At 33.1% G+C, this 13,453-nt stretch overlaps 2 protein-coding genes across 2 annotated transcripts; one reads left to right on the top strand and one right to left on the bottom strand.

Annotated features, from left to right (window-relative positions):
* The first annotated feature begins 1,687 nt into the window (after window positions 1-1,687).
* On the top strand, window positions 1,688-6,442 carry LOC133305798 (protein trichome birefringence-like 38). The gene is made up of 5 exons (XM_061506035.1): window positions 1,688-1,989; window positions 2,514-2,685; window positions 4,798-4,973; window positions 5,318-5,476; window positions 5,897-6,442. Exons 1-5 carry the CDS (start codon window positions 1,688-1,690, stop codon window positions 6,186-6,188), a joined length of 1,101 nt encoding a protein of 366 aa, XP_061362019.1. The 3' UTR covers window positions 6,189-6,442.
* Window positions 6,443-8,658: 2,216 nt separating this feature from the next.
* Window positions 8,659-12,004, bottom strand: LOC133305797 (protein INCREASED PETAL GROWTH ANISOTROPY 1-like). The gene is made up of 6 exons (XM_061506034.1): window positions 10,824-12,004; window positions 10,360-10,491; window positions 10,066-10,247; window positions 9,832-9,943; window positions 8,990-9,124; window positions 8,659-8,900 (listed from the first exon to the last, which is right to left on the bottom strand). The coding sequence occupies exons 1-6, from the start codon at window positions 11,937-11,939 to the stop codon at window positions 8,775-8,777; spliced, it is 1,803 nt and encodes a 600-aa protein (XP_061362018.1). The 5' UTR covers window positions 11,940-12,004; the 3' UTR covers window positions 8,659-8,774.
* Between the last annotated feature and the right edge of the window lie 1,449 nt (window positions 12,005-13,453).

Below are 13,453 nucleotides of genomic sequence, written 5' to 3'. Positions count from 1 at the left end.
GAAACTGTAGTTTTACAAAATTGTCCTCCCTTTCGTAGTCATTGATATGGATGTATTTATATGTTCAATAGAGAAAATCCATTTAAGATAGATTCTTCCTCCATAAAAATATTTGAGCAGATTCTTATCCGAATGCGATTAATTTCAATTGTACATATTTTGAGTTAGCATAATTGTAGCATTGCTCAACTTGACATTAAACAGATTATATGATTTATTATGAAAGATATATATTAATTAATATCCAATCAGATAATTTTTATGATTTAAGTAAAATTAAGTTTTTCATGAAACTCCAAAACAAAGTAAAAAAAAAAACACACAAACAAATATAATGCAACAAAAAATGGGTCCACGGGAGCTGATAGAGGAAGTCATGCATGCCACTGAAGCCTAGGCACAAGTGCGGTTGTTGTCAAATTATAAAAGCTTGAGAAATAGGCAAATAATCATGATATCTTCGTATGCGCGCGAGTGGTATATAAATATACACACACATGCACACACCAATACAACAAATAGCAACCATATAATATTTAAACAGGAATAGTTTCTTAATTTAATTATTAAAATATATCAAAACCTCAATTCAAGCTTAAAAAATAGCAATGTCAAATTAGTCTGTATTAGATAATTACTTTTTTACTATATTTTCGATAAATAATATTTTTTAAATTACGTTGATGTAAAAAATTTAAAAATCAAATTAATGTGATATATAATATTTTTAAAACTAAAGTAATGTTTCAAAAATATCTCAAGATCTAAAATAAGTGTCGACACCTGCTAAAAAATAAAATAAATATTTTATTTTACATACCAAAGGACCATGTGAGCCAACACTCACTGGCAAGAGCTAATTTCAGATGGTGACACCTGATTTCTAAGAATAAAATGACATGTATTAATAATCAAATGTCAAGTTAAATTAAATACTTATTTACATATTATATTTACTAACTCATTAGTCATTTATCTAAATGATTTAATTACTTACATAAAATGATGTAATTAATTAAATATTTTATATTTTGTTATATCTGTTGAAGATATCAAAATTCATTAGATTTAGGTGTAACGTAAATCTTTAAAGGGAAATAATAATCTTATGTTACATAAGATTGTTATCTTATGCATTAGACACAAATTAATTGTGGGACCCATTTTTAATTTTTTTCTCTCCCTTATTCTCTCTCCTCCCTATGTGTGTAGGAGATAGCTTTTCTCTTATGCAACATGAGAAAAGACAATCCCATCTTTAAAACTCCCATTTCTTTGTCATATGGTTCATGACATTATGCAGATAAATTGAAAATACTTTTTTAGCAGAAGATAAAATTGAATATTTAATTGGGAGAGACAGGTTTGCCTTTGGCCCGTGACATTTTAGAAGGTAGACCAATGGAATGCACATGTAGCAATTAACATTTGATTTTCCCCATAAAAAAACAAGCTATTCAATTTCAACCCTCATAGGTTATAGATACACAGAGCACAAGCAAATCCATCCAAGATAGCACTTGTCAGAAAATAAAAATGAGTGTTCTCTAGCACCCACCGTTGGAACCCACCAAGTACTACTTTTTCATTGAGTTTCTCCATCCTACTCCTATATATGATCCATAAACACAAGTTTAATTCAGAGCCATTCTTTATTTCTATCAGCTTTTAGACTCTGAGATCCCATATGGGTTTCAGGGTCATTGTTCTGTTTCTATTCTCCTTGTTTTGCCAAGCTTTGCTTGTGTCCCTGCAACAAGCAGGAGCAGCAAAGTTCCACAATGTGAGTGGCATAAGAGGAAGAAAGCCAATAGTAATAAGTGGTTGCAATTTGTTCATAGGAAGTTGGGTGATTGACCCTTCTTATCCTCTCTATGACTCTTCAAGCTGCCCCTTCATTGATGCTGAGTTTGATTGCCAAAAGTATGGAAGACCTGACAACCAGTACCTCAAATACGCTTGGAAACCTGATTCATGCAACTTACCCAGGTAGTGCCAGGTTTATTGGGTCCAAACCAAAATCTTCTTGTTCCCAGATTCTATATTTGTAGTGTTACATGTCGAATTCTAAAACTGCAGTGCAGAATATTTGAAAAGTAGTGTGTCTTAGGAGTATTGAAACAGAGCTTTCATAATCTAGTTTAACAAAAATACTTTGGAATAAATAAAAGGATTAATGGAGTTAGTTTTGGAAGTGTTTGATAAATGGGTTTTGTCAATAATTCTTCTACTTCATTTTTGTGTAAGAAATCATACCATTTTTGTTTCCAGATTTCATTTTTAATATCACAAGTAATGTTAAACTGCACAATTAAGAAACATGTTTTAACTTTTACTCTCTTACACCATTTTATTTTTCAAATCAGCGTACTCTTTTTTTCTCTATTATTCTCAGCCAAACATTCTAGTGAATTAGTGGACTAATAAAAAGTGTTTGATTGTTATCAAAAAAAAAAAAAAGTGTTTGATAAATGGGTTTTTGTAAATATCAGTATAATTTTTGTGTGGTGCAGGTTTGATGGAGTGGATTTCTTGAACAGGTGGAGCGGTAAGAAGATAATGTTTGTGGGTGATTCACTGAGTCTGAACATGTGGGAATCACTGTCCTGCATGATTCACGCGTCTGTGCCGAATACCAAGACCAGCTTTTTGAGGAAAGAAGCATTGTCGACTGTGACCTTCCAGGTTTGCTTTTCTTTTTATGTATCTTTGTCTCCTTTCGGGTTTTGGTATAAAAATCACCGGTGTTCAATGAATACAACCCTCCCACATTTGTCTTCATTTATCATCTCCTTGTTTGTTTTTCTTTGTTGCTTTTTCATTTAATTGTTCATGCCACATGGTGGTTCTTCCACTATAAAGTTCCTCTGTTTTCTCTAACCTCAGTTACTATATTTAATTATTTGTAGTTGTTTTGCAAAATTCAAGTTAGAAAAATGTTACTCGTACATCTAAATTATTAGAGCTCTCAGACACACTTATCACTTTTGAGAGAAACATAAAGAAAAGGAAGAACTACGTGGATTTAATTGTATAAATAACATTGTACATTTGTACTCAAAGTTAAGCGGATGTAATGAATTAAAGGTTAAATAATAGACCTTTATCTTTCTAATCTAAATAATACATACACCTTTCAATAATTGCTTGGGCAGAAGAAGATTCCTCTTGGTGGGCCAGGAGCAATCAGAGATTCAAAATAAAGAAGGGTTTGTTTACTCTCATGTTGCATAAGAGATCATATCTTATGCTAAGACACAAGATGATGGGACCCACCACTAAAAAAGAAAAAGAAAAAGAAAAAGAAAATAACAGCACACTTATCGAAGTGTCTATGACATAAGATACTAGTCTCCTACCACATGAGACTACTATTTCTCAATAAAGAATAGCAATAAAGGTGCTAATACAGTAATACCCCAAAAGAAAAAGCAGATAAAACAACCACACATATTTTCATTCAAGGAAACCCAAAATTCTAATTATACTTAGGAGAAAGGCCTGATTTTGACACGAAAATGTAGAGTTCAGGGAACTGAAAATTGTTTCATCACCAAAATTAAGCCATGAAACTGAGTTTTAAACAGAGTTTTAAACCTGAGTTATCTCCGGTAGTTGACAGGCTGGAGGTAGTTGACATCTTATTTCAATACCATTTATGGAATGTCAACGTTGTTAAGCTACAAAATGCATAATAATTTTGAAACCCGGAAAAATTTCAGAACTGAATCAACGGTTAAAAATAGGAAATAATGCAAGAAATCGTAGTTGCAGATAAAAATTTGGTAGTAACTCCCAAGCATATTGACACAAGGTGGAAACCCAGATAAATTCACAAGATTCCTACCTAAGAAAGAGACAAATCTCACAGTTTGATTAATCACAGTTTTCCAATGTTTATAGTTAACTATTCCAATATTCTATAGATTCAAAAACGTTTACGTCGATCAAGTTTCAATGAATTCATTGTGGTACTTCTTAAACTCCCTTTTATTACATTACTTTTATGAGATCCACTGTGATACTTCTTAAAATAATGAACCGTATTATATTTTTAAAATTTAAATTGAATAATAAAAGTTATAAATTCAATAATATGTATGTACTTAATTTTATTGGGTCATGATTATTTTACACCGGTATAAGTTACACTCTCAATTTTGATCATTGATTCTATTTATATCTAACGATTTTGATTTATTAAATATTTGAGCCGTTAGATGCAAGCAAATCAATGATCAAGATTTGATGTAACACTTTTTATTCTTGTGCAAGAATATCATGCCCCAACTTTATTTCGTTGATAATTTATGATTCTATACTAATAAATTTTAAAATAATAATAATTAATGATAATAAAAATATTATTAACATATAACAATTATTAATTATTAATTATTAATAATTATAAAAATGTGTAGCATAGAGTGATGTGATAGCTTCATTATCTTTTTTTCTATTTAAAAGTTGACCTTGACAGAGTAGGTTTGTAGATTGTTACTATTATCCATGTGAACATTTTAAGCATTCATGTTTCTCCTTTTGAAAATGATGTTTCTACGTTAAAATTCTTTAGTCATTTTTATACTTATTAATTTGTAAAAGTAAAAAAGTGATATAAATATCATTAGCCTTCTCCTTGTATAAGAATGAATGAATGCCTATCGTGAATCCTAGTTGTTATGCATTTATTGTCTGGTTTGTCAAATATCTGGGGGTGATGAAATATAATCTCGGCCATTCAAAGTGGATTGGTGGATTCTTGGTGATGATATACTTGTTGGTGAGTTTGTGCAGGACTATGGAGTAACAATACAACTATACCGCACACCATATTTGGTTGACATAATTCGAGAAAACGTTGGCCGAGTGCTCACATTGAACTCCATTGTGGCTGGAAATGCATGGAAAGGCATGGACATGTTGATTTTCAATTCTTGGCACTGGTGGACCCACACCGGAAAAACTCAGGGGTATGCTTTTATGTAACATTATTCTACTTACTGCACAACACCGTAGAGACAAAACCACATAAAACTGCAGAACTGCCAGCATCCTCATAGAAAAATAATTTTTAAAAAAATGAAAAAAAAAATGTATAAGGGGAATTTTATATTACTCCAGAGATACTGCAAGTGTTTATAAAATAAAGCATGCTTAGTGTTAAAAAAAATAGATGCTTTCCTAAAAAACCTTTAAATTTTATGCAGTTGCAAGTTTAAAGTTGTTAGCACTACTCTTAGTATTACCTCATCCATTCATTGTTCCTTTTATTTTCCGCTCTGACCTAACGGTTGTTGATGATTGTCATATTCAGATGGGATTATATAAGAGATGGACCCAATCTGCTCAAGAACATGGACCGTTTGGAGGCATACTATAAGGGATTGACTACTTGGGCTAGATGGGTTGATCTCAATGTTGATCCTACCAAAACTAAAGTCTTCTTTCAAGGCATTTCTCCTACTCATTATCAGTAAGTAACTCCTATGCCCCTCCTTTTATGTTTTTTAAAGGCCAAAATTCGCTTTGTAGTTTATAAAATTAGTATAATTGAGACTAGAACATTAACTAATTTTCTATGCTTATCAGTAGCTAAATTTACCTCTCAAAACTCTTTGTAGTTTATAACATTGATTTAATTGAAAATGGAGCAGATATCAATAATGATTTAGATAAAAATCATAAGATCGGGTTGTAAATTGTAATACTTTTTAATGTACCAAAAAATGAGATTTAAAAAAGGGACCATAAATTTAAATTGTGATGATTGTTTTTCAAAACTACCAGAAAACAACAGAGAAATTAGAACTTGGTTTAGAAGCATTTAATATGTGCACCAATGCAGTTAAGATCAACTGAAACGTATTTTATGATATGTTTGTAACTCAAACAGAGGCAAGGAGTGGAATCAACCGAAAAGAAGTTGTAGTGGAGAACTTGAACCATTGTCAGGGTCAACATATCCAGCAGGTCTACCTCCAGCAACTACCATAGTGAACACAGTGTTAAAGAAGATGAATAATCCAGTTTATTTACTTGACATTACACTCCTTTCACAACTAAGAAAAGATGCACACCCTTCTGCCTATAGCGGGGATCACGCAGGCAATGACTGCAGCCACTGGTGCTTGCCAGGATTACCTGATACTTGGAACCAACTCTTATATGCAGCTCTCACCAAGTGAAGGTGAAAGTCCATACAACTTGATCATTTTCTTCATCCCTTGGTTATATATATTCAGTTAGTGTCTTTAGAATATCTTCCTTATTTGGATGATAATACTAAGAAGGGGTGAAAATCAATTGTAAAATTTTAGGATTCTATAAGAAGAATAATTTACAGAGTTCCAAAACAAAATAAGCTCCTCAGAGAGATCAAAATTTTTGCATATCAAGAAAACTATTTTGTAAGGGTATAAATTAATTTTATTTTATCACATAATGATATTGAACTGTACCATGGGCTGGTGCAAGACCATGTAAGCTATTCCATACTTGTTGTAACAGCTACGCGATTAATTCTATTAGTGAAACTGTTTCTTTCCTTCCAAGAAAGAAAAGGGCGTTTTCTCCTTTTACTACTACTTTAATGTCACTGGTCGTTTTCTTTACAGAAGCAATCTAGCTAACATTTTTGGCATGCCCTTCCACGTAACCTATAGCTCCGCCATCAACACATTTGTTTGAACCCAGTGGATCATGCACGATAAGTTATTTTTTTTTTTTTTTTTTGTTAACTATCTGATTAAGCTGAAGAAATTAGCTAAGTAACAAATTTTTTAAAATTTGTATATCTTCCTTAATTATTTGAATTGAAAATAGATGGAAATTTCAACAAGTGATAGCTTAAAAAATGAGACAAATACTTTTATTAACTTCATTAATCTCGAATAATAATAAAAATGTTATGGATAAAAAATTAAGTGCTAAAATGCCGCAAAGTGAATATGCAGAGAGAACAACCCAAAATTGAAAGTGCCTCTCTTCAAGAGTATTTCATTACATGCAATATCAGGATGGAATACACCCTACATCATGCTTGTCATAAAGTGAATCTGAGAGCAACTTGTGTTGGTCCTTACTGATAGTGATAGTACGAATGGCCAAATTTAAATTATCTCCTCCTTATTCCATCCTTATTAACAAGAAATATGTATATAACACTTCTAAATTTCATTATACCTTTAAAAAATATTGCATTGTTTTTTGTTTAAAAAAATTAAAAATAACAAACTGAGCCAATTAATAGACTGCAACTTTTTATTTCTTTGTTGTGGTGTTTTATGATTTATTTCTTAGGTTCAGTTAAAAAAAAAAATTAAAGCAAAAAAAAGTTGAGCCAACTTTTATTTGCCTTAAAAAATTTATCGATTCAATTAATTCAGTCACTAGATATTAATAAATCATTAAACAAAATAATAGTATTAGAGTAGCGGATTTGGAAGGAATTCACGACTAGGGGTGTTCATCAACCGATTCAAACCGCTATGACCGAACCGAAAAAACGATAATCGAATAAACCGAAAAACCGATAACCGAATAAACCGAAAACTGAAAAACCGAAAACCGATTAAAAACCACAAATTTTAATTGGATTGGATCGGTTTTTGGATGGGTTGATGAAAACCGATCCAATATATTAATTTCCCTCTACCTACTTGGGTATTTCCCTAATCATAGCCTAAAAATTTCTAAACCCAAGACTCATTAACTCATCAACTAAACCCAAGAAAAAATCTAGTCATATCTCATCAACAAAATTTTATCTTTGTAGAACTTCATATCTCATTGCTAAAATTAAAAAAATTATATTATAGTTTACTAATGCTTTTGTATTTCAAAAAAAAAAATACAAAGCCAATATATACAAAAGATGTTATTTGCACACTAATTATGAAATAAATTTTAAGATTTTCATAAAACCGAAAACCGATCCAATCTAAACCGAAAAAAATTGGATTGGATCGGATCGGATTTGAAAAAAATCAAAACCGAATAGATGATTATATAATCAAACCGAAAGTATTGGATCGGATGATTTTTATTTCCAAAACTGATCCAATCCAGACCGCAAACACCCTATTCCCGACAGAACATGCACGAGAGGAAACTAATCGATGTTAACTGTCTTGTTTCCCTTTCCCGGTAATTAATGAAGGGGAAAATGTTTTTTTTTTTAAAGTAAAATATAATATTTCATTAAAATATGTAGTTAATTTAAAATAAAATAATCAAGAAGTAAATTCTTATAAAAAGAAAGATATTTTGGGGCAAACAAACAAATCCAGTAAAATAAACAATTCAAAAAACAAAATGAGTCATAGCCCTACCAATGGTTATGAACCCAACAAATATACCACGGACTTAAACTGTTTATCAAAAAAAAAAAAAAAAATGAACCTAAACAATATACCTATAATAAACGGATCCAACATCACGTTTTGACCCAAAATTTTAATCACTTACAAATTTTTTATCATTCACAATTAAATTTCCAACCAAATATTATACTAAAACACTCTAATTTCACTTACAAAAAAATTGTAAAAAATTAATTTAACCTAAAAATTTAAGTTGTTAAGTAAATTTACATTAATAATTTTATATATTTTTCACAAAAATAATGCTATATCTTTTAGGAAGAGAAATATATATCTCGTTAATGAATGGTTGAATTATGAATACGGTAACCATCACAAACAAAATGTCACTATCTATACAGCAAAAACGGGGCTACTAATTTTCTAAAGCTGAGTTTGCTCCAGTCAGCACTAGCATGTTGCAGACCTGCAAAAGAATTTCTGTTGCTGGCTGTGGCATTGAAGATGGCATGACCTCGCTTTATCTCTCAATTCTTGGAATGCCCTCATTGTCTCAACATCAAACCCTCCAGCAAACTGCCAAATATCAACAACTCATTATTCCAGATCAGATGGCCCCTGTATTTGAAAAGGCACCTATTTTGTATTATTATTCGAGGATTTACCTGATGTACACGGAATGCAAATCTAACTCCTTGAACAATGAGCTCTTCTTCTTCAGGACCACCACCACCTGTCTCAAGTTCAGCAGAGACTCTCTTCATGTACTTCATGGCTAATTTTACAGATGCCAGCTTGATCTGCCACAACATAACGTTGCAAGCACAATAAGTGAAATGAGGTAATCAACATTTGAGAATTTGCGCCATCATTCGTCACTATATAGCTAGAAAATTGTAATAGCAAACTACCCTGAAATCCATGCCCTTAATTGGTGTTCTTTACTTTATTATTCATGTAATTATTTAAAACATACAGAATATATTATCCTTCCTAGTGTGCCTTTGAATGCTGTTAACAGTCAAGAAAAGAGAATCTCGTTCTTTTTTTTTTTTTTTTTTTCTCAAGTTAAAAGGCCGAAGCAGACAAACAGATAGATTTTAGAGATCTGGGAATTCACGTGCGCATGCAGCAGATACGCACAGGGAAACAGAAGTAAAAGTCCAACCATTGCTTTGTCATTTTGCTACCAGCACTGCACCTTGTTGATTATACTAGATACTTGATGGCAAACTTTACCAAGACAAATGTTTTTTTTTTTTTTAATGTTTTAAATGTTTCGGTTGTATCTTTCCAGACATAATTAAACATTCATATTTCTTAATAGGCCTATTTAAAACGAACACTACCAATAAATAAGGCTAAGATTATTCTTTAGAAATCCACAAAATTAATTATTTGAGTTAATCTAACGAGACATGGAAGATAATTGGTAGTCTACTCTATATTTGCTGGATGCAGCTACAGTTAAGCATATGTAACTTCCTATTTGGTACATGAAAATTACCTGACTCACCAAACCATTGTCAAGCATCCAATGTACGGGTATTTGGAAGACTTTGTATCTATTTGTTGCTGACTCCCTCATTCTTGAGATATTGTAAACTCCATGCTCTAATCTGGCATAACGCATTTTTACCACAAAGTTAGTGTGTTCTCTGAGGCTTTCAATTCACAATATTTTATAAGTGATGTTGCTATTATATTGGCAAGTGGGGGAGAGTTTCACGAATTCACATACTTTTCCAAGAGAGCCTGCATCTTTTTGAGAGAAGGACCACACGGCTGCCTAGGATCATCGAGGAAGGACGAAGCCTCGGTTTCTACCTTCTTCAGATCACAATACCCAAATGCAGCCTCGCGCAGAGCATCGGCCTTCTGCTCTGGCCAATCGAAATGTTTCAGCACTGCTCTTTCATCCACCTGAAATAAAAACAACAAACCGAAAAAACCATTTAAAATGAATCTTCTCTTTTTATCTTATTTTCAATTTAAACATAGAAGAAATGTTAAAAGGTAACATAAAATTAAATACCAAATAGGAGAGCTCGTCATCAAGCCATTTAACAAAGAGCACAACGTCTTCAATCTCTGTAAACGCGGCACCCTCCACTTCTTTGATTAAGTACCTAATAAAGTCTCCTTGTGTTTCCACATCCGTCTTAATCTGAATACGAAGAAATTGGATAAAATCACCTTAATCTATGCTAAATTAACAACTTAAACTAACCTAACCATATTTAACATTAATTGATTTCAGTTTATGGATCGTATTAATTTTTTTTTCCTGTTTGACCATTAAAAAAGCAAACATGTGGTTCCATAAAGTGACACTACTTTGGAGCATATTTACGGTTCTGGGCATCCAAATTCGTATCTGATTACTGTCTTATGTGCCAAGAAATCCATTTCAAATTAAAGCAAGCGAGTTACCACTTGACACTGACACAAATGGTCAGTGGCAAAACCGCAATTTCAGCGAAGACTAGACACACTTACCGCGAGCAGGTGAGATGACCGGTTCTCGATCTCGCCGATCATATCACGTGCATTCGCCGTCGGCGGTGCCTCCGCCATGCCGGAGCTCGAGTCCCGCCGTGACTGTGATTCCCTCTTCATTAACGAGTGGTAAAACTCCACCACCTCAGGCACCCTCCTCACCATCGCCGTAACCTGCCTGCTCCCCTTCGGCGGCGGTGGAGGAGGAGGCGGAGCAGCCTTGGGCGGCGGCGGAGGAGGAGCTAGCTGCGGTTGTTGTGGAATCGCTTGCTCTGTTTCGAATTTATTGTTCTCCGACGGAGCAAAATCAGAGGAACCAGTCGACGGCGAATGCGGTGACGAAGAGGACGGCCTCGGCGGCGGTTTGGGTATCCGAGGCGCGCGTGATCTGGTTAGAACTGAGTCAGTGGAGTGAGCGAGTTCGTCCGAGTCAAACAGCGAGTGACGTGGCCTTTCCCTTTCCCTTTCCGTTTCCGGCACCTCTCGTTTGAAATCAGTAAAAGTAGCTTCGAGCTGCTTCTGGTTCCCGCTTCCTTGAACCGACGCCGTTTTCTTCAAGTTCTTGATCAGATTCGACTTCATTGACACCTCGACTAGCCCTTGAAACCTCTGCGAAGAAGAAACCTCGTCGTTTCGCAATGCATCCGACGCCGTTTTCTTCAGCTCCGCCATCTCATCTTCCAATGCCTTGGTTTTCATCAGGTTCTGTTTCTTCTCTTCTTGGATTTGGAACTTCAGTTCTTCGAGCTCATTTCTTAACCTATGGTTCTCTGCTTCCATTTCTTCCATTATCTTGGCGTTCCTTAGAATCTGTGTGTCCCTGGCGATGATCTCGTTCTCGAGAACAGGGACGATGGCGACGGTTTCCTTGAGGAGCTTGTGTTCGAGGAGCTCGGTCTTCAGTTGAGACTCTCTCTCACGGAGGTCCTCGACAAGGCGGAGGAGGTCGGCGACGTTGGGAGGGCGAGGCTGAACCTGAGCAGAGGAGCGTGGGAAGTACGCACCGATGGAGCGGGATTTGTGAGAGGAAGACTTGTTGGCGGAGGAGGGCGGAGGGGTTGGTGGTGCCGGCGACTTTTGCAAACCCATTGCTACCTTGACCCTGCCAGCTACCATTTGCAATGGTGATAGAGAATAGGATTAGAGTTGTCTGGTTCGCAATAACATAGAGAGTGAGAGAGAGAGAGAGGAACCTAACAGTAACACTAAACAAAGACGTCGTTTTCTGAGTGTCTGTCTCGGAGACAGAGAGAAAAACAAGTTAATGAAGAAGGAGGTTCGTGAAAAGAGAGGGAAAATGTTAAAGGTGGCACAAATTACAATGAACGGTCTTTTCTTCTATTTTCGGATCCCTTATCCATTTTGGCCCAACACTTCTGAAATAAACTAAAACAACAAATTTATAGGAAACCATTGGTATATATTTTTGGGAAAAAAAAGTACAATGTTATTGAAAAGTGTTTAGGTTATGTTATAGAGATAGAAATTGTGGGACCTATATTTATTTTCAAAAACTAAAAAAAATAAAAAGTATGGGTCCCACAATCTCTATCTCTATAACATAAACTAAATATTTTTCTATAATATTATACTTCTATTTTCCCATATTTTTCTAAGTATTCTATTAATATTGTGAAATCAATATTCTTTACTATTTTAGTTTTTCATAAAATTAATATTGTGAAATTTAATTTTTTTTTTAGTAGATGACATTATAAATCTCTGAATTAATGATTGATTAATACTTATGATGCACCGACATTTTAAAAAATGTAACTTATTGTGTTCGACTTTTCTCGACACTCCAACATGCATTGTAGAAACTAAAAAAATGGTTGAGAGGTTAGATCGCACTGCGTTGCATTTTCAATTCAGACTATTATATTTGTTGGATTACGATTACTATTTTATTAAGTTTAATATAAATATTTATGATATCTTATATGTTTTTGCAAAATTAATATGTATTATAATTTTAGCTTTATTTTTTTTTAAATTATTGAATATTAAATATAATATATTATACATAAAGTAAAAATGTTATTTAATATCAAAACATGTCGAAATTTAATATTTTTTAAAATTAGCGTGTCAGAATATTATATCGTATTGCATCCCGTGTTACGAATCGATGTCCGAGCAACACATATTATTACCACATATATTATAAAACTAATGTTATCGTATATTAATTTTTGAAAGACTAATTTAAAATTCACTAATAAATTTGAAACAATAAGTTGAGATTTTTGTAACTTTATAAAAATATTGCCACGAGAATAATATATTACTTTGGTCTTATATTTGTTTATTTTTCCATTTAAGTGTAACATTTTAAAATAACTATATTTATTTTTTTATGAGTTTAAAATTTCTAAAGTTACTTTAATTAATTTTATCTAATGTTCATCAAAATATATACATAAAAGTGTGTAGGGCTCATGTTTCTTTTTTTTTTCTCTTTTTTTCACATGGTTCCACATGAACCATACACATTTTGTGTGTGTGTGTATTTTAGTAAAGATTAAATAAAGTTATCTAAAGTAACTTTATAAACTTTAAACTATATATATATATATATATATATGTGGAAAAATCTTCTAAACTCATTTTTTTTTCTTTTTCAATAA

Source organism: Gastrolobium bilobum, unplaced genomic scaffold (genome assembly GCF_033153095.1).
Source record: "Gastrolobium bilobum isolate Gb01-03AN ecotype WA unplaced genomic scaffold, APGP_CSIRO_Gbil_v1 utg34786, whole genome shotgun sequence".
NCBI lineage: Eukaryota > Viridiplantae > Streptophyta > Magnoliopsida > Fabales > Fabaceae > Gastrolobium > Gastrolobium bilobum.
The sequence above is the reverse complement of the archived record's forward strand: the minus strand, read 5'-3'. Positions and strand labels throughout refer to the sequence as shown.